Source organism: Hippichthys cyanospilos, chromosome 1, assembly GCF_059441005.1.
Source record: "Hippichthys cyanospilos isolate Australia breed blue-spotted pipefish chromosome 1, RoL_Hcya_1.0, whole genome shotgun sequence".
NCBI classification, from domain to species: Eukaryota; Metazoa; Chordata; class Actinopteri; order Syngnathiformes; family Syngnathidae; genus Hippichthys; species Hippichthys cyanospilos.
The window spans coordinates 36,430,103-36,451,843 of record NC_142369.1 but is presented as its reverse complement, the minus strand read 5'-3'; the positions used below and the strand labels follow the sequence as shown (position 1 = coordinate 36,451,843).

The 21,741-nt window shown below is 39.8% G+C and overlaps 1 protein-coding gene across 3 annotated transcripts in view; it reads left to right on the top strand.

Annotated features, from left to right (window-relative positions):
* Window positions 1-21,741, top strand: part of rad17 (RAD17 checkpoint clamp loader component) — a 166,528-nt gene that overhangs the window by 55,455 nt on the left and 89,332 nt on the right. The window contains exon 1 of one of the 3 annotated variants that reach the window (XM_088409534.1): window positions 20,034-20,130. The exons of the other annotated variants lie outside the window; for them this stretch is intronic. Within the exon in view, the coding sequence (XP_088265660.1) occupies window positions 20,089-20,130 (42 nt within the window). The 5' untranslated portion in view covers window positions 20,034-20,088. Of the gene's footprint in view, window positions 1-20,033; window positions 20,131-21,741 lie in introns of those variants that run through there. 3 annotated transcript variants of the gene reach the window in all.

The window sequence follows — 21,741 nt, the reverse complement described above, 5'->3', positions numbered from 1 at the left end:
GATTCAGTTTGACTCAGCGTTTAACCGTTCATCTTGACCCTGCCTATGACCTCAGGGTGTCATTTACCCACAATGCATCTGTTTTGCATAAGTAGTAGCCCCCTAAAACTCGCGAAAAATGCAATTTTTTTTGTTTCCTCTTGTGATATCTCCATTTGCGTCCGACCTATACTTATCATTCCAACTTTAGGTGTTTCCCATTCTGGGTTAGATTGCCAAGAACACCCCCGCACCAACAATTTATAGTTTTTCCCATTTTTTACCCATAATTCCTCAGTTAATTGTTCTCGCCAAAACATTTTAACCTTCTGTCTTTGCCATTCTTCATCCGATTCCCACGGTTCCAACTTTATATGATTCCATTCATCCCCGCCAATTCATTGGTGTATTCATTTACCTCTTACCAGAATTCAAAGATTTACCACAATTCCACACACTGTACCTTTAATGAACCAATTCATTTTCAATGCGGTCATTCATTGTGTGGGCGTTTGGCCTTCGGTGACTACTGTTCAGGTAGACAAAGTACTCCATTTCCCATGGGGTCGTCAAGCGGCCATCTTGGACACTTGCCCACATACACTGAGACTCCATTTCCCATCAACCCTCAGGGGCGGCCATCTTGGATATCTGATCAGACATCTCATGAGCGCTCAGCCCAACTTCCACCCAGGATGGCGGCCATCTTGGTTAACTCAGAACAATAAAAACAACACTCTCCTAATGTTGAACATCCAAACTATTAAATATAATCCCCCAAAATTCAGAATTTGAACTTTAAGTGTACTTTTTTCTCACTTTTTGAAATTTTGTGATATTTTACTAAATTCATAAAATTTTTGTTTTTTTCTCTTTAATGACTACAGGTGTTTGTCCGATTCAGGCCAAGTCAGCGTTTAACCGTTCATCTTGACCCTGCCTATGACCTCAGGGTGTCATTTACCCACAATGCATCTGTTTTGCGTAAGTTATAGCCCCCTAAAACTCGCGAAAAATCAGATTTTTTATGTTTCCTCTTGTGATATCTCCATTTGCGTCCGACATATACTTATTGTTTCAATTTTAGGTGTTTCCCATCATGGGTTAGATTGCCAAGAACACCCCCGCACCAACAATTTATAGTTTTTCCCATTTTTTTACCCATAATTCCTCAGTTAATTGTTCTCGCCAAAACATTGTAACCTTCTGTCTTTGCCATTCTTCATCCGATTCCCACCGTTCCAACTTTATATGATTCCATTCATCCCCGCCAATTCATTGGTGTATTCATTTACCTCTTACCAGAATTCAAAGATTTACCACAATTCCACACACTGTACCTTTAATGAACCAATTCATTTTCAATGCGGTCATTCATTGTGTGGGCGTTTGGCCTTCGGTGACTACTGTTCAGGTAGACAAAGTACTCCATTTCCCATGGGGTCGTCAAGCGGCCATCTTGGACACTTGCCCACATACACTGAGACTCCATTTCCCATCAACCCTCAGGGGCGGCCATCTTGGATATCTGATCAGACATCTCATGAGCGCTCAGCCCAACTTCCACCCAGGATGGCGGCCATCTTGGTTAACTCAGAACAATAAAAACAACACTCTCCTAATGTTGAACATCCAAACTATTAAATATAATCCCCCAAAATTCAGAATTTGAACTTTAAGTGTACTTTTTTCTCACTTTTTGAAATGTTGTGATATTTTACTAAATTCATAAAATTTTTGTTTTTTTCTCTTTAATGACTACAGGTGTTTGTCCGATTCAGGCCAAGTCAGCGTTTAACCGTTCATCTTGACCCTGCCTATGACCTCAGAGTGTCATTTACCCACAATGCATCTGTTTTGCGTAAGTTATAGCCCCCTAAAACTCGCGAAAAATCTGATTTTTTATGTTTCCTCTTGTGATATCTCCATTTGCGTCCGACATATACTTATTGTTTCAATTTTAGGTGTTTCCCATCATGGGTTAGATTGCCAAGAACACCCCCGCACCAACAATTTATAGTTTTTCCCATTTTTTTACCCATAATTCCTCAGTTAATTGTTCTCGCCAAAACATTGTAACCTTCTGTCTTTGCCATTCTTCATCCGATTCCCACCGTTCCAACTTTATATGATTCCATTCATCCCCGCCAATTCATTGGTGTATTCATTTACCTCTTACCAGAATTCAAAGATTTACCACAATTCCACACACTGTACCTTTAATGAACCAATTCATTTTCAATGCGGTCATTCATTGTGTGGGCGTTTGGCCTTCGGTGACTACTGTTCAGGTAGACAAAGTACTCCATTTCCCATGGGGTCGTCAAGCGGCCATCTTGGACACTTGCCCACATACACTGAGACTCCATTTCCCATCAACCCTCAGGGGCGGCCATCTTGGATATCTGATCAGACATCTCATGAGCGCTCAGCCCAACTTCCACCCAGGATGGCGGCCATCTTGGTTAACTCAGAACAATAAAAACAACACTCTCCTAATGTTGAACATCCAAACTATTAAATATAATCCCCCAAAATTCAGAATTTGAACTTTAAGTGTACTTTTTTCTCACTTTTTGAAATGTTGTGATATTTTACTAAATTCATAAAATTTTTGTTTTTTTCTCTTTAATGACTACAGGTGTTTGTCCGATTCAGGCCAAGTCAGCGTTTAACCGTTCATCTTGACCCTGCCTATGACCTCAGAGTGTCATTTACCCACAATGCATCTGTTTTGCGTAAGTTATAGCCCCCTAAAACTCGCGAAAAATCTGATTTTTTATGTTTCCTCTTGTGATATCTCCATTTGCGTCCGACATATACTTATTGTTTCAATTTTAGGTGTTTCCCATCATGGGTTAGATTGCCAAGAACACCCCCGCACCAACAATTTATAGTTTTTCCCATTTTTTTACCCATAATTCCTCAGTTAATTGTTCTCGCCAAAACATTGTAACCTTCTGTCTTTGCCATTCTTCATCCGATTCCCACCGTTCCAACTTTATATGATTCCATTCATCCCCGCCAATTCATTGGTGTATTCATTTACCTCTTACCAGAATTCAAAGATTTACCACAATTCCACACACTGTACCTTTAATGAACCAATTCATTTTCAATGCGGTCATTCATTGTGTGGGCGTTTGGCCTTCGGTGACTACTGTTCAGGTAGACAAAGTACTCCATTTCCCATGGGGTCGTCAAGCGGCCATCTTGGACACTTGCCCACATACACTGAGACTCCATTTCCCATCAACCCTCAGGGGCGGCCATCTTGGATATCTGATCAGACATCTCATGAGCGCTCAGCCCAACTTCCACCCAGGATGGCGGCCATCTTGGTTAACTCAGAACAATAAAAACAACACTCTCCTAATGTTGAACATCCAAACTATTAAATATAATCCCCCAAAATTCAGAATTTGAACTTTAAGTGTACTTTTTTCTCACTTTTTGAAATGTTGTGATATTTTACTAAATTCATAAAATTTTTGTTTTTTTCTCTTTAATGACTACAGGTGTTTGTCCGATTCAGGCCAAGTCAGCGTTTAACCGTTCATCTTGACCCTGCCTATGACCTCAGAGTGTCATTTACCCACAATGCATCTGTTTTGCGTAAGTTATAGCCCCCTAAAACTCGCGAAAAATCTGATTTTTTATGTTTCCTCTTGTGATATCTCCATTTGCGTCCGACATATACTTATTGTTTCAATTTTAGGTGTTTCCCATCATGGGTTAGATTGCCAAGAACACCCCCGCACCAACAATTTATAGTTTTTCCCATTTTTTTACCCATAATTCCTCAGTTAATTGTTCTCGCCAAAACATTGTAACCTTCTGTCTTTGCCATTCTTCATCCGATTCCCACCGTTCCAACTTTATATGATTCCATTCATCCCCGCCAATTCATTGGTGTATTCATTTACCTCTTACCAGAATTCAAAGATTTACCACAATTCCACACACTGTACCTTTAATGAACCAATTCATTTTCAATGCGGTCATTCATTGTGTGGGCGTTTGGCCTTCGGTGACTACTGTTCAGGTAGACAAAGTACTCCATTTCCCATGGGGTCGTCAAGCGGCCATCTTGGACACTTGCCCACATACACTGAGACTCCATTTCCCATCAACCCTCAGGGGCGGCCATCTTGGATATCTGATCAGACATCTCATGAGCGCTCAGCCCAACTTCCACCCAGGATGGCGGCCATCTTGGTTAACTCAGAACAATAAAAACAACACTCTCCTAATGTTGAACATCCAAACTATTAAATATAATCCCCCAAAATTCAGAATTTGAACTTTAAGTGTACTTTTTTCTCACTTTTTGAAATGTTGTGATATTTTACTAAATTCATAAAATTTTTGTTTTTTTCTCTTTAATGACTACAGGTGTTTGTCCGATTCAGGCCAATTCAGCGTTTAACCGTTCATCTTGACCCTGCCTATGACCTCAGAGTGTCATTTACCCACAATGCATCTGTTTTGCGTAAGTTATAGCCCCCTAAAACTCGCGAAAAATCTGATTTTTTATGTTTCCTCTTGTGATATCTCCATTTGCGTCCGACATATACTTATTGTTTCAATTTTAGGTGTTTCCCATCATGGGTTAGATTGCCAAGAACACCCCCGCACCAACAATTTATAGTTTTTCCCATTTTTTTACCCATAATTCCTCAGTTAATTGTTCTCGCCAAAACATTGTAACCTTCTGTCTTTGCCATTCTTCATCCGATTCCCACCGTTCCAACTTTATATGATTCCATTCATCCCCGCCAATTCATTGGTGTACTCGTTTACCTCTTACCAGAATTCAAAGTTGCACCACAATTCCACACACTGTACCTTTAATGAACCAATTCATTTTCAATGAGGTCATTCATTGTGTGGGCGTTTGGCCTTTGGTGTTGAGGTAGTCAAAGTACTCCATTTCCCATGGGGTCGTCAGGTGGCCATCTTGGACACTTGCCCACATACACTGAGACTCCATTTCCCATCAAACCTCAGGGGTGGCCATCTTGGATATCTGATCCGATATCTTCATCCGATTCCTACCGTTCCAACTTTAAACGATTCCCCTGAGTCCTGCCATTTCATGGTGATATCCTTTTTCTTTTTCCCAGAATTCAAAAACTACCCACAATCCCACTTTCAGTTTTTCCCTCGTATCTTTGTCATTCCTGCTGCGATTTCCACTGTTCCAACTTTAATCGATTCCCCCAATGCCCGCCCATCCATTTTTACCCACAATTCAAAAATGACCCACAATTCCGTTTTTTCAGTTTTTCCCTTATATCTTTGCCATTCTTCATCCGATTCCGACCATTCTAACTTTAATCGATTCCCCCAAGTCCCGCCATTCCATGGTGGTATCCGCTTTCTTCCCAGAATTCAAAAATTACCCACAATTCCACTTTTTTCAGTTTTTCCCTTATATCTTTGCCATTCTTCATCCAATTCCGACCGTTCCAACTTTATTCAATTCCCCCAACGCCCGCCAATGCATTTTTACGTACAATTCAAAAATTACCCACAATTCCACTTTTTCAGTTTTTTCCTTATATCTTTGCCATTCTTCACTCGATTCCGACCATTCCAACTTTAATCGATTCCTCGAAGTCCCACCATTCCACGGTGGTATCCGCTTTCTTCCCAGAGTTCAAAAATTACCCACAATTCCACTTTTTCAGTTTTTCCCTTGTATTTTAGCCATTCCTGCTGCGATTTCCTTCGTTCCAACTTTAATCGATTCCCCCAATGCCCGCTAATGCATTTTTACCCACAATTCAAAAATTACCCACAATTCCACTTTTTCAGTTTTTTCCTTTTATCTTTGCCATTCTTCACTCGATTCCGACCATTCCAACTTTAATCGATTCCTCGAAGTCCCACCATTCCACGGTGGTTTCCGCTTTCTTCCCAGAGTTCAAAAATTACCCACAATTCCACTTTTTCAGTTTTTCCCTTGTAACTTTGCCATTCCTGCTGCGATTTCCACCGTTCCAACTTTAATCGTTTCTCCCAATGCCCACCCATCCATTTTTACCCACATTTCAAAAATTACCCACAATTCCACTATTTCTGTTTTTCCCTTATATCTTTGCCATTCTTCATCCAATTCCGACCGTTCCAACTTTAATCAATTCCCCCAATGCCCGCCAAAGCATTTTTACCCACAATTCAAAAATTACCCACAATTCCACTTCTTTCAGTTTTTCCCCTATATCTTTGCCATTCTTCATCCGATTCCTACCGTTCCAACTTTAATCGATTCCCCATATTCCCGCTATTCCATTCGTGTATCCATTTTTCTCTTCCTACAATTCAAGATTTTCCCACAATTCCTCATTTTTCAGTGTTTTCTTGTATCTTCTACATTGTTTGACCTTTTCAAACAATTCCAAATCTGTATCATTCACATGATGTCACAGATTCAAGCACTCAAACTTTCAACATCACTCTAGCGTTCAGCACCGCTACCTTCAAAGGTTACACCTTCACACGCAATTTCTTCAGGAATTGCATATTTTCTAGTTATTATTATTATTATTATTATTATTCCGCCCTGTTTTTCGGCACGTTTCAACTCATTCCCAGTTTATTTAATTCACCCCGTTCCACTTTCATGTTATTCCACTTATTCGGGAATGAGGGGTTTCCATTTTTCACATTCCAAATATTCACAGTTTTCCCAGAATTCCCGGTTTTCCACCCCAAAAAGTTCCATTGACTTACATTGGGTCATTTTTCGTTTCATTATTACAGCTTTCCTTTTTAATATTTTCAATATTTAACTCATACATCTCGTCTTAGGGATCCTTCCCGTCATTCCAGTAATTAATACATTTCAATATTTTCCCATAATTCCATATTTTTCCATCTTTAAATATCCATAATTCATTTCCAATGGGAGGGCTTCCCATTCATTCCCAATGGGAGATTGAACATTTCACATTTTGAGCTTTCCTTTTTCATATTCATAACATTTAACTCATTCATTCTGCCTTATGGCTCATTCCCATCATTCCTAGAGTTCATAATTATTCATATTTTCCCATAATTCCATATTTTTCACCTATTACAATTCATAATTCATTCCCAATGGCCGATTTAACATTTCTTATTTGAAGCTTCCCAATACCACATTTAAATCATTCAGCTAATGCATTTCACATTGTCATCATTATACATTATAACACATTCCAGTATTTCATAAATATATTAAAAATATTACCCATAATTCCTCATTCCCATTTTATTCAACAAAACTTTGTAACGTTCTATCTCGGCCATTCCTGCTCCGATTCCCACCGTTCCAACTTTAATCGATTCCACTGATGCCCGCCATTCCATTCGTGTATCCATTTACCTCTTCTCAAAATTAAAAATTTTGTCACAATTCCACACACTGTACCTTTAATAAACCAATTCATTTTCAATGAGGTCATTCATTGTGTGGGCGTTTCGCCTTCGGTGACTGCTGGTTAGGAAGACAAAGTACTCCGTTTCCCAAGGGGTCGTCAAGCGGCCATCTTGGACACTTGCCCACATACACTGAGACTCCATTTCCCATCAACCCTCAGGGGCGGCCATCTTGGATATCTGATCAGACATCTCTTGAGCGCTCAGCCCAACTTCCACCCAGGATGGCGGCCATCTTGGTTAACTCAGAACAATAAAAACAACACTCTCCTAATGTTGAACATCCAAACTAATAATTATAATCCCCCAAAATTCAGAATTTGAACTTTAAGTGTACTTTTTTCTTACTTTTTGAAATTTTGTGATATTTTACAAAATTCAAAAAATTGTTGTTTTTTTCACTTTAATGACTACAGGTGTTTGTCCGATTCAGTTTGACTCAGCGTTTAACCGTTCATCTTGACCCTGCCTATGACCTCAGGGTGTCATTTACCCACAATGCATCTGTTTTGCATAAGTAGTAGCCCCCTAAAACTCGCGAAAAATGCAATTTTTTTTGTTTCCTCTTGTGATATCTCCATTTGCGTCCGACCTATACTTATCATTCCAACTTTAGGTGTTTCCCATTCTGGGTTAGATTGCCAAGAACACCCCCGCACCAACAATTTATAGTTTTTCCCATTTTTTACCCATAATTCCTCAGTTAATTGTTCTCGCCAAAACATTTTAACCTTCTGTCTTTGCCATTCTTCATCCGATTCCCACGGTTCCAACTTTATATGATTCCATTCATCCCCGCCAATTCATTGGTGTATTCATTTACCTCTTACCAGAATTCAAAGATTTACCACAATTCCACACACTGTACCTTTAATGAACCAATTCATTTTCAATGCGGTCATTCATTGTGTGGGCGTTTGGCCTTCGGTGACTACTGTTCAGGTAGACAAAGTACTCCATTTCCCATGGGGTCGTCAAGCGGCCATCTTGGACACTTGCCCACATACACTGAGACTCCATTTCCCATCAACCCTCAGGGGCGGCCATCTTGGATATCTGATCAGACATCTCATGAGCGCTCAGCCCAACTTCCACCCAGGATGGCGGCCATCTTGGTTAACTCAGAACAATAAAAACAACACTCTCCTAATGTTGAACATCCAAACTATTAAATATAATCCCCCAAAATTCAGAATTTGAACTTTAAGTGTACTTTTTTCTCACTTTTTGAAATTTTGTGATATTTTACTAAATTCATAAAATTTTTGTTTTTTTCTCTTTAATGACTACAGGTGTTTGTCCGATTCAGGCCAAGTCAGCGTTTAACCGTTCATCTTGACCCTGCCTATGACCTCAGGGTGTCATTTACCCACAATGCATCTGTTTTGCGTAAGTTATAGCCCCCTAAAACTCGCGAAAAATCAGATTTTTTATGTTTCCTCTTGTGATATCTCCATTTGCGTCCGACATATACTTATTGTTTCAATTTTAGGTGTTTCCCATCATGGGTTAGATTGCCAAGAACACCCCCGCACCAACAATTTATAGTTTTTCCCATTTTTTTACCCATAATTCCTCAGTTAATTGTTCTCGCCAAAACATTGTAACCTTCTGTCTTTGCCATTCTTCATCCGATTCCCACCGTTCCAACTTTATATGATTCCATTCATCCCCGCCAATTCATTGGTGTATTCATTTACCTCTTACCAGAATTCAAAGATTTACCACAATTCCACACACTGTACCTTTAATGAACCAATTCATTTTCAATGCGGTCATTCATTGTGTGGGCGTTTGGCCTTCGGTGACTACTGTTCAGGTAGACAAAGTACTCCATTTCCCATGGGGTCGTCAAGCGGCCATCTTGGACACTTGCCCACATACACTGAGACTCCATTTCCCATCAACCCTCAGGGGCGGCCATCTTGGATATCTGATCAGACATCTCATGAGCGCTCAGCCCAACTTCCACCCAGGATGGCGGCCATCTTGGTTAACTCAGAACAATAAAAACAACACTCTCCTAATGTTGAACATCCAAACTATTAAATATAATCCCCCAAAATTCAGAATTTGAACTTTAAGTGTACTTTTTTCTCACTTTTTGAAATGTTGTGATATTTTACTAAATTCATAAAATTTTTGTTTTTTTCTCTTTAATGACTACAGGTGTTTGTCCGATTCAGGCCAAGTCAGCGTTTAACCGTTCATCTTGACCCTGCCTATGACCTCAGAGTGTCATTTACCCACAATGCATCTGTTTTGCGTAAGTTATAGCCCCCTAAAACTCGCGAAAAATCTGATTTTTTATGTTTCCTCTTGTGATATCTCCATTTGCGTCCGACATATACTTATTGTTTCAATTTTAGGTGTTTCCCATCATGGGTTAGATTGCCAAGAACACCCCCGCACCAACAATTTATAGTTTTTCCCATTTTTTTACCCATAATTCCTCAGTTAATTGTTCTCGCCAAAACATTGTAACCTTCTGTCTTTGCCATTCTTCATCCGATTCCCACCGTTCCAACTTTATATGATTCCATTCATCCCCGCCAATTCATTGGTGTATTCATTTACCTCTTACCAGAATTCAAAGATTTACCACAATTCCACACACTGTACCTTTAATGAACCAATTCATTTTCAATGCGGTCATTCATTGTGTGGGCGTTTGGCCTTCGGTGACTACTGTTCAGGTAGACAAAGTACTCCATTTCCCATGGGGTCGTCAAGCGGCCATCTTGGACACTTGCCCACATACACTGAGACTCCATTTCCCATCAACCCTCAGGGGCGGCCATCTTGGATATCTGATCAGACATCTCATGAGCGCTCAGCCCAACTTCCACCCAGGATGGCGGCCATCTTGGTTAACTCAGAACAATAAAAACAACACTCTCCTAATGTTGAACATCCAAACTATTAAATATAATCCCCCAAAATTCAGAATTTGAACTTTAAGTGTACTTTTTTCTCACTTTTTGAAATGTTGTGATATTTTACTAAATTCATAAAATTTTTGTTTTTTTCTCTTTAATGACTACAGGTGTTTGTCCGATTCAGGCCAAGTCAGCGTTTAACCGTTCATCTTGACCCTGCCTATGACCTCAGAGTGTCATTTACCCACAATGCATCTGTTTTGCGTAAGTTATAGCCCCCTAAAACTCGCGAAAAATCTGATTTTTTATGTTTCCTCTTGTGATATCTCCATTTGCGTCCGACATATACTTATTGTTTCAATTTTAGGTGTTTCCCATCATGGGTTAGATTGCCAAGAACACCCCCGCACCAACAATTTATAGTTTTTCCCATTTTTTTACCCATAATTCCTCAGTTAATTGTTCTCGCCAAAACATTGTAACCTTCTGTCTTTGCCATTCTTCATCCGATTCCCACCGTTCCAACTTTATATGATTCCATTCATCCCCGCCAATTCATTGGTGTATTCATTTACCTCTTACCAGAATTCAAAGATTTACCACAATTCCACACACTGTACCTTTAATGAACCAATTCATTTTCAATGCGGTCATTCATTGTGTGGGCGTTTGGCCTTCGGTGACTACTGTTCAGGTAGACAAAGTACTCCATTTCCCATGGGGTCGTCAAGCGGCCATCTTGGACACTTGCCCACATACACTGAGACTCCATTTCCCATCAACCCTCAGGGGCGGCCATCTTGGATATCTGATCAGACATCTCATGAGCGCTCAGCCCAACTTCCACCCAGGATGGCGGCCATCTTGGTTAACTCAGAACAATAAAAACAACACTCTCCTAATGTTGAACATCCAAACTATTAAATATAATCCCCCAAAATTCAGAATTTGAACTTTAAGTGTACTTTTTTCTCACTTTTTGAAATGTTGTGATATTTTACTAAATTCATAAAATTTTTGTTTTTTTCTCTTTAATGACTACAGGTGTTTGTCCGATTCAGGCCAAGTCAGCGTTTAACCGTTCATCTTGACCCTGCCTATGACCTCAGAGTGTCATTTACCCACAATGCATCTGTTTTGCGTAAGTTATAGCCCCCTAAAACTCGCGAAAAATCTGATTTTTTATGTTTCCTCTTGTGATATCTCCATTTGCGTCCGACATATACTTATTGTTTCAATTTTAGGTGTTTCCCATCATGGGTTAGATTGCCAAGAACACCCCCGCACCAACAATTTATAGTTTTTCCCATTTTTTTACCCATAATTCCTCAGTTAATTGTTCTCGCCAAAACATTGTAACCTTCTGTCTTTGCCATTCTTCATCCGATTCCCACCGTTCCAACTTTATATGATTCCATTCATCCCCGCCAATTCATTGGTGTATTCATTTACCTCTTACCAGAATTCAAAGATTTACCACAATTCCACACACTGTACCTTTAATGAACCAATTCATTTTCAATGCGGTCATTCATTGTGTGGGCGTTTGGCCTTCGGTGACTACTGTTCAGGTAGACAAAGTACTCCATTTCCCATGGGGTCGTCAAGCGGCCATCTTGGACACTTGCCCACATACACTGAGACTCCATTTCCCATCAACCCTCAGGGGCGGCCATCTTGGATATCTGATCAGACATCTCATGAGCGCTCAGCCCAACTTCCACCCAGGATGGCGGCCATCTTGGTTAACTCAGAACAATAAAAACAACACTCTCCTAATGTTGAACATCCAAACTATTAAATATAATCCCCCAAAATTCAGAATTTGAACTTTAAGTGTACTTTTTTCTCACTTTTTGAAATGTTGTGATATTTTACTAAATTCATAAAATTTTTGTTTTTTTCTCTTTAATGACTACAGGTGTTTGTCCGATTCAGGCCAATTCAGCGTTTAACCGTTCATCTTGACCCTGCCTATGACCTCAGAGTGTCATTTACCCACAATGCATCTGTTTTGCGTAAGTTATAGCCCCCTAAAACTCGCGAAAAATCTGATTTTTTATGTTTCCTCTTGTGATATCTCCATTTGCGTCCGACATATACTTATTGTTTCAATTTTAGGTGTTTCCCATCATGGGTTAGATTGCCAAGAACACCCCCGCACCAACAATTTATAGTTTTTCCCATTTTTTTACCCATAATTCCTCAGTTAATTGTTCTCGCCAAAACATTGTAACCTTCTGTCTTTGCCATTCTTCATCCGATTCCCACCGTTCCAACTTTATATGATTCCATTCATCCCCGCCAATTCATTGGTGTACTCGTTTACCTCTTACCAGAATTCAAAGTTGCACCACAATTCCACACACTGTACCTTTAATGAACCAATTCATTTTCAATGAGGTCATTCATTGTGTGGGCGTTTGGCCTTTGGTGTTGAGGTAGTCAAAGTACTCCATTTCCCATGGGGTCGTCAGGTGGCCATCTTGGACACTTGCCCACATACACTGAGACTCCATTTCCCATCAAACCTCAGGGGTGGCCATCTTGGATATCTGATCCGATATCTTCATCCGATTCCTACCGTTCCAACTTTAAACGATTCCCCTGAGTCCTGCCATTTCATGGTGATATCCTTTTTCTTTTTCCCAGAATTCAAAAACTACCCACAATCCCACTTTCAGTTTTTCCCTCGTATCTTTGTCATTCCTGCTGCGATTTCCACTGTTCCAACTTTAATCGATTCCCCCAATGCCCGCCCATCCATTTTTACCCACAATTCAAAAATGACCCACAATTCCGTTTTTTCAGTTTTTCCCTTATATCTTTGCCATTCTTCATCCGATTCCGACCATTCTAACTTTAATCGATTCCCCCAAGTCCCGCCATTCCATGGTGGTATCCGCTTTCTTCCCAGAATTCAAAAATTACCCACAATTCCACTTTTTTCAGTTTTTCCCTTATATCTTTGCCATTCTTCATCCAATTCCGACCGTTCCAACTTTATTCAATTCCCCCAACGCCCGCCAATGCATTTTTACGTACAATTCAAAAATTACCCACAATTCCACTTTTTCAGTTTTTTCCTTATATCTTTGCCATTCTTCACTCGATTCCGACCATTCCAACTTTAATCGATTCCTCGAAGTCCCACCATTCCACGGTGGTATCCGCTTTCTTCCCAGAGTTCAAAAATTACCCACAATTCCACTTTTTCAGTTTTTCCCTTGTATTTTAGCCATTCCTGCTGCGATTTCCTTCGTTCCAACTTTAATCGATTCCCCCAATGCCCGCTAATGCATTTTTACCCACAATTCAAAAATTACCCACAATTCCACTTTTTCAGTTTTTTCCTTTTATCTTTGCCATTCTTCACTCGATTCCGACCATTCCAACTTTAATCGATTCCTCGAAGTCCCACCATTCCACGGTGGTTTCCGCTTTCTTCCCAGAGTTCAAAAATTACCCACAATTCCACTTTTTCAGTTTTTCCCTTGTAACTTTGCCATTCCTGCTGCGATTTCCACCGTTCCAACTTTAATCGTTTCTCCCAATGCCCACCCATCCATTTTTACCCACATTTCAAAAATTACCCACAATTCCACTATTTCTGTTTTTCCCTTATATCTTTGCCATTCTTCATCCAATTCCGACCGTTCCAACTTTAATCAATTCCCCCAATGCCCGCCAAAGCATTTTTACCCACAATTCAAAAATTACCCACAATTCCACTTCTTTCAGTTTTTCCCCTATATCTTTGCCATTCTTCATCCGATTCCTACCGTTCCAACTTTAATCGATTCCCCATATTCCCGCTATTCCATTCGTGTATCCATTTTTCTCTTCCTACAATTCAAGATTTTCCCACAATTCCTCATTTTTCAGTGTTTTCTTGTATCTTCTACATTGTTTGACCTTTTCAAACAATTCCAAATCTGTATCATTCACATGATGTCACAGATTCAAGCACTCAAACTTTCAACATCACTCTAGCGTTCAGCACCGCTACCTTCAAAGGTTACACCTTCACACGCAATTTCTTCAGGAATTGCATATTTTCTAGTTATTATTATTATTATTATTATTATTCCGCCCTGTTTTTCGGCACGTTTCAACTCATTCCCAGTTTATTTAATTCACCCCGTTCCACTTTCATGTTATTCCACTTATTCGGGAATGAGGGGTTTCCATTTTTCACATTCCAAATATTCACAGTTTTCCCAGAATTCCCGGTTTTCCACCCCAAAAAGTTCCATTGACTTACATTGGGTCATTTTTCGTTTCATTATTACAGCTTTCCTTTTTAATATTTTCAATATTTAACTCATACATCTCGTCTTAGGGATCCTTCCCGTCATTCCAGTAATTAATACATTTCAATATTTTCCCATAATTCCATATTTTTCCATCTTTAAATATCCATAATTCATTTCCAATGGGAGGGCTTCCCATTCATTCCCAATGGGAGATTGAACATTTCACATTTTGAGCTTTCCTTTTTCATATTCATAACATTTAACTCATTCATTCTGCCTTATGGCTCATTCCCATCATTCCTAGAGTTCATAATTATTCATATTTTCCCATAATTCCATATTTTTCACCTATTACAATTCATAATTCATTCCCAATGGCCGATTTAACATTTCTTATTTGAAGCTTCCCAATACCACATTTAAATCATTCAGCTAATGCATTTCACATTGTCATCATTATACATTATAACACATTCCAGTATTTCATAAATATATTAAAAATATTACCCATAATTCCTCATTCCCATTTTATTCAACAAAACTTTGTAACGTTCTATCTCGGCCATTCCTGCTCCGATTCCCACCGTTCCAACTTTAATCGATTCCACTGATGCCCGCCATTCCATTCGTGTATCCATTTACCTCTTCTCAAAATTAAAAATTTTGTCACAATTCCACACACTGTACCTTTAATAAACCAATTCATTTTCAATGAGGTCATTCATTGTGTGGGCGTTTCGCCTTCGGTGACTGCTGGTTAGGAAGACAAAGTACTCCGTTTCCCAAGGGGTCGTCAAGCGGCCATCTTGGACACTTGCCCACATACACTGAGACTCCATTTCCCATCAACCCTCAGGGGCGGCCATCTTGGATATCTGATCAGACATCTCTTGAGCGCTCAGCCCAACTTCCACCCAGGATGGCGGCCATCTTGGTTAACTCAGAACAATAAAAACAACACTCTCCTAATGTTGAACATCCAAACTAATAATTATAATCCCCCAAAATTCAGAATTTGAACTTTAAGTGTACTTTTTTCTTACTTTTTGAAATTTTGTGATATTTTACAAAATTCAAAAAATTGTTGTTTTTTTCACTTTAATGACTACAGGTGTTTGTCCGATTCAGTTTGACTCAGCGTTTAACCGTTCATCTTGACCCTGCCTATGACCTCAGGGTGTCATTTACCCACAATGCATCTGTTTTGCATAAGTAGTAGCCCCCTAAAACTCGCGAAAAATGCAATTTTTTTTGTTTCCTCTTGTGATATCTCCATTTGCGTCCGACCTATACTTATCATTCCAACTTTAGGTGTTTCCCATTCTGGGTTAGATTGCCAAGAACACCCCCGCACCAACAATTTATAGTTTTTCCCATTTTTTACCCATAATTCCTCAGTTAATTGTTCTCGCCAAAACATTTTAACCTTCTGTCTTTGCCATTCTTCATCCGATTCCCACCGTTCCAACTTTATATGATTCCATTCATCCCCGCCAATTCATTGGTGTATTCATTTACCTCTTACCAGAATTCAAAGATTTACCACAATTCCACACACTGTACCTTTAATGAACCAATTCATTTTCAATGCGGTCATTCATTGTGTGGGCGTTTGGCCTTCGGTGACTACTGTTCAGGTAGACAAAGTACTCCATTTCCCATGGGGTCGTCAAGCGGCCATCTTGGACACTTGCCCACATACACTGAGACTCCATTTCCCATCAACCCTCAGGGGCGGCCATCTTGGATATCTGATCAGACATCTCATGAGCGCTCAGCCCAACTTCCACCCAGGATGGCGGCCATCTTGGTTAACTCAGAACAATAAAAACAACACTCTCCTAATGTTGAACATCCAAACTATTAAATATAATCCCCCAAAATTCAGAATTTGAACTTTAAGTGTACTTTTTTCTCACTTTTTGAAATTTTGTGATATTTTACTAAATTCATAAAATTTTTGTTTTTTTCTCTTTAATGACTACAGGTGTTTGTCCGATTCAGGCCAATTCAGCGTTTAACCGTTCATCTTGACCCTGCCTATGACCTCAGAGTGTCATTTACCCACAATGCATCTGTTTTGCGTAAGTTATAGCCCCCTAAAACTCGCGAAAAATCTGATTTTTTATGTTTCCTCTTGTGATATCTCCATTTGCGTCCGACATATACTTATTGTTTCAATTGTAGGTGTTTCCCATCATGGGTTAGATTGCCAAGAACACCCCCGCACCAACAATTTATAGTTTTTCCCATTTTTTTACCCATAATTCCTCAGTTAATTGTTCTCGCCAAAACATTGTAACCTTCTGTCTTTGCCATTCTTCATCCGATTCCCACCGTTCCAACTTTATATGATTCCATTCATCCCCGCCAATTCATTGGTGTATTCATTTACCTCTTACCAGAATTCAAAGATTTACCACAATTCCACACACTGTACCTTTAATGAACCAATTCATTTTCAATGCGGTCATTCATTGTGTGGGCGTTTGGCCTTCGGTGACTACTGTTCAGGTAGACAAAGTACTCCATTTCCCATGGGGTCGTCAAGCGGCCATCTTGGACACTTGCCCACATACACTGAGACTCCATTTCCCATCAACCCTCAGGGGCGGCCATCTTGGATATCTGATCAGACATCTCATGAGCGCTCAGCCCAACTTCCACCCAGGATGGCGGCCATCTTGGTTAACTCAGAACAATAAAAACAACACTCTCCTAATGTTGAACATCCAAACTATTAAATATAATCCCCCAAAATTCAGAATTTGAACTTTAAGTGTACTTTTTTCTCACTTTTTGAAATTTTGTGATATTTTACTAAATTCATAAAATTTTTGTTTTTTTCTCTTTAATGACTACAGGTGTTTGTCCGATTCAGGCCAAGTCAGCGTTTAACCGTTCATCTTGACCCTGCCTATGACCTCAGAGTGTCATTTACCCACAATGCATCTGTTTTGCGTAAGTTATAGCCCCCTAAAACTCGCGAAAAATCTGATTTTTTATGTTTCCTCTTGTGATATCTCCATTTGCGTCCGACATATACTTATTGTTTCAATTTTAGGTGTTTCCCATCATGGGTTAGATTGCCAAGAACACCCCCGCACCAACAATTTATAGTTTTTCCCATTTTTTTACCCATAATTCCTCAGTTAATTGTTCTCGCCAAAACATTGTAACCTTCTGTCTTTGCCATTCTTCATCCGATTCCCACCGTTCCAACTTTATATGATTCCATTCATCCCCGCCAATTCATTGGTGTATTCATTTACCTCTTACCAGAATTCAAAGATTTACCACAATTCCACACACTGTACCTTTAATGAACCAATTCATTTTCAATGCGGTCATTCATTGTGTGGGCGTTTGGCCTTCGGTGACTACTGTTCAGGTAGACAAAGTACTCCATTTCCCATGGGGTCGTCAAGCGGCCATCTTGGACACTTGCCCACATACACTGAGACTCCATTTCCCATCAACCCTCAGGGGCGGCCATCTTGGATATCTGATCAGACATCTCATGAGCGCTCAGCCCAACTTCCACCCAGGATGGTGGCCATCTTGGTTAACTCAGAACAATAAAAACAACACTCTCCTAATGTTGAACATCCAAACTAATAATTATAATCCCCCAAAATTCAGAATTTCAACTTTAAGTGTACTTTTTTCTTACTTTTTGAAATTTTGTGATATTTTACAAAATTCAAAAAATTGTTGTTTTTTTCACTTTAATGACTACAGGTGTTTGTCCGATTCAGTTTGACTCAGCGTTTAACCGTTCATCTTGACCCTGCCTATGACCTCAGGGTGTCATTTACCCACAATGCATCTGTTTTGCATAAGTAGTAGCCCCCTAAAACTCGCGAAAAATGCAATTTTTTTTGTTTCCTCTTGTGATATCTCCATTTGCGTCCGACCTATACTTATCATTCCAACTTTAGGTGTTTCCCATTCTGGGTTAGATTACCAAGAACACCCCCGCACCAACAATTTATAGTTTTTCCCATTTTTTACCCATAATTCCTCAGTTAATTGTTCTCGCCAAAACATTTTAACCTTCTGTCTTTGCCATTCTTCATCCGATTCCCACCGTTCCAACTTTATATGATTCCATTCATCCCCGCCAATTCGTTGGTGTATTCATTTACCTCTTACCAGAATTCAAAGATTTACCACAATTCCACACACTGTACCTTTAATGAACCAATTCATTTTCAATGCAGTCATTCATTGTGTGGGCGTTTGGCCTTCGGTGACTACTGTTCAGGTAGACAAAGTACTCCATTTCCCATGGGGTCGTCAAGCGGCCATCTTGGACACTTGCCCACATACACTGAAACTCCATTTCCCATCAACCCTCAGGGGCGGCCATCTTGGATATCTGATCAGACATCTCATGAGCGCTCAGCCCAACTTCCACCCAGGATGGCGGCCATCTTGGTTAACTCAGAACAATAAAAACAACACTCTCCTAATGTTGAACATCCAAACTATTAAATATAATCCCCCAAAATTCAGAATTTGAACTTTAAGTGTACTTTTTTCTCACTTTTTGAAGTTTTGTGATATTTTACTAAATTCATAAAATTTTTGTTTTTTTCACTTTAATGACTACAGGTGTTTGTCCGATTCAGGCCAATTCAGCGTTTAACCGTTCATCTTGACCCTGCCTATGACCTCAGAGTGTCATTTACCCACAATGCATCTGTTTTGCGTAAGTTATAGCCCCCTAAAACTCGCGAAAAATCTGATTTTTTATGTTTCCTCTTGTGATATCTCCATTTGCGTCCGACATATACTTATTGTTTCAATTTTAGGTGTTTCCCATCATGGGTTAGATTGCCAAGAACACCCCCGCACCAACAATTTATAGTTTTTCCCATTTTTTTACCCATAATTCCTCAGTTAATTGTTCTCGCCAAAACATTGTAACCTTCTGTCTTTGCCATTCTTCATCCGATTCCCACCGTTCCAACTTTATATGATTCCATTCATCCCCGCCAATTCATTGGTGTATTCATTTACCTCTTACCAGAATTCAAAGATTTACCACAATTCCACACACTGTACCTTTAATGAACCAATTCATTTTCAATGCGGTCATTCATTGTGTGGGTGTTTGGCCTTCGGTGACTACTGTTCAGGTAGACAAAGTACTCCATTTCCCATGGGGTCGTCAAGCGGCCATCTTGGACACTTGCCCACATACACTGAGACTCCATTTCCCATCAACCCTCAGGGGCGGCCATCTTGGATATCTGATCAGACATCTCATGAGCGCTCAGCCCAACTTCCACCCAGGATGGCGGCCATCTTGGTTAACTCAGAACAATAAAAACAACACTCTCCTAATGTTGAACATCCAAACTATTAAATATAATCCCCCAAAATTCAGAATTTGAACTTTAAGTGTACTTTTTTCTCACTTTTTGAAATTTTGTGATATTTTACTAAATTCATAAAATTTTTGTTTTTTTCTCTTTAATGACTACAGGTGTTTGTCCGATTCAGGCCAATTCAGCGTTTAACCGTTCATCTTGACCCTGCCTATGACCTCAGAGTGTCATTTACCCACAATGCATCTGTTTTGCGTAGGTTATAGCCCCCTAAAACTCGCGAAAAATCTGATTTTTTATGTTTCCTCTTGTGATATCTCCATTTGCGTCCGACCTATACTTATCATTCCAACTTTAGGTGTTTCCCATCATGGGTTAGATTGCCAAGAACACCCCCGCACCAACAATTTATAGTTTTTCCCATTTTTTTACCCATAATTCCTCAGTTAATTGTTCTCGCCAAAACATTGTAACCTTCTGTCTTTGCCATTCTTCATCCGATTCCCACCGTTCTAACTTAATATGATTCCATTCATCCCCGCCAATTCATTGGTGTACTCGTTTACCTCTTACCAGAATTCAAAGTTGCACCAAATTCCACACACTGTACCTTTAATGAACCAATTCATTTTCAATGAGGTCATTCATTGTGTGGGCGTTTGGCCTTTGGTGACTACTGTTGAGGTAGTCAAAGTACTCCATTTCCCATGGGGTCGTCAGGTGGCCATCTTGGACACTTGCCCACATACACTGAGACTCCATTTCCCATCAAACCTCAGGGGTGGCCATCTTGGATATCTGATCCGATATCTTCATCCGATTCCTACCGTTCCAACTTTAAACGATTCCCCTGAGTCCTGCCATTTCATGGTGATATCCTTTTTCTTTTTCCCAGAATTCAAAAACTACCCACAATCCCACTTTCAGTTTTTCCCTTGTATCTTTGTCATTCCTGCTGCGATTTCCACTGTTCCAACTTTAATCGATTCCCCCAATGCCCGCCCATCCATTTTTACCCACAATTCAAAAATGACCCACAATTCCGTTTTTTCAGTTTTTCCCTTATATCTTTGCCATTCTTCATCCGATTCCGACCATTCTAACTTTAATCGATTCCCCCAAGTCCCGCCATTCCATGGTGGTATCCGCTTTCTTCCCAGAATTCAAAAATTACCCACAATTCCACTTTTTTCAGTTTTTCCCTTATATCTTTGCCATTCTTCATCCAATTCCGACCGTTCCAACTTTATTCAATTCCCCCAACGTCCGCCAATGCATTTTTACGTACAATTCAAAAATTACCCACAATTCCACTTTTTCAGTTTTTTCCTTATATCTTTGCCATTCTTCACTCGATTCCGACCATTCCAACTTTAATCGATTCCTCGAAGTCCCACCATTCCACAGTGGTATCCGCTTTCTTCCCAGAGTTCAAAAATTACCCACAATTCCACTTTTTCAGTTTTTCCCTTGTATTTTAGCCATTCCTGCTGCGATTTCCTTCGTTCCAACTTTAATCGATTCCCCCAATGCCCGCTAATGCATTTTTACCCACAATTCAAAAATTACCCACAATTCCACTTTTTCAGTTTTTTCCTTTTATCTTTGCCATTCTTCACTCGATTCCGACCATTCCAACTTTAATCGATTCCTCGAAGTCCCACCATTCCACGGTGGTTTCCGCTTTCTTCCCAGAGTTCAAAAATTACCCACAATTCCACTTTTTCAGTTTTTCCCTTGTAACTTTGCCATTCCTGCTGCGATTTCCACCGTTCCAACTTTAATCGTTTCTCCCAATGCCCACCCATCCATTTTTACCCACATTTCAAAAATTACCCACAATTCCACTATTTCTGTTTTTCCCTT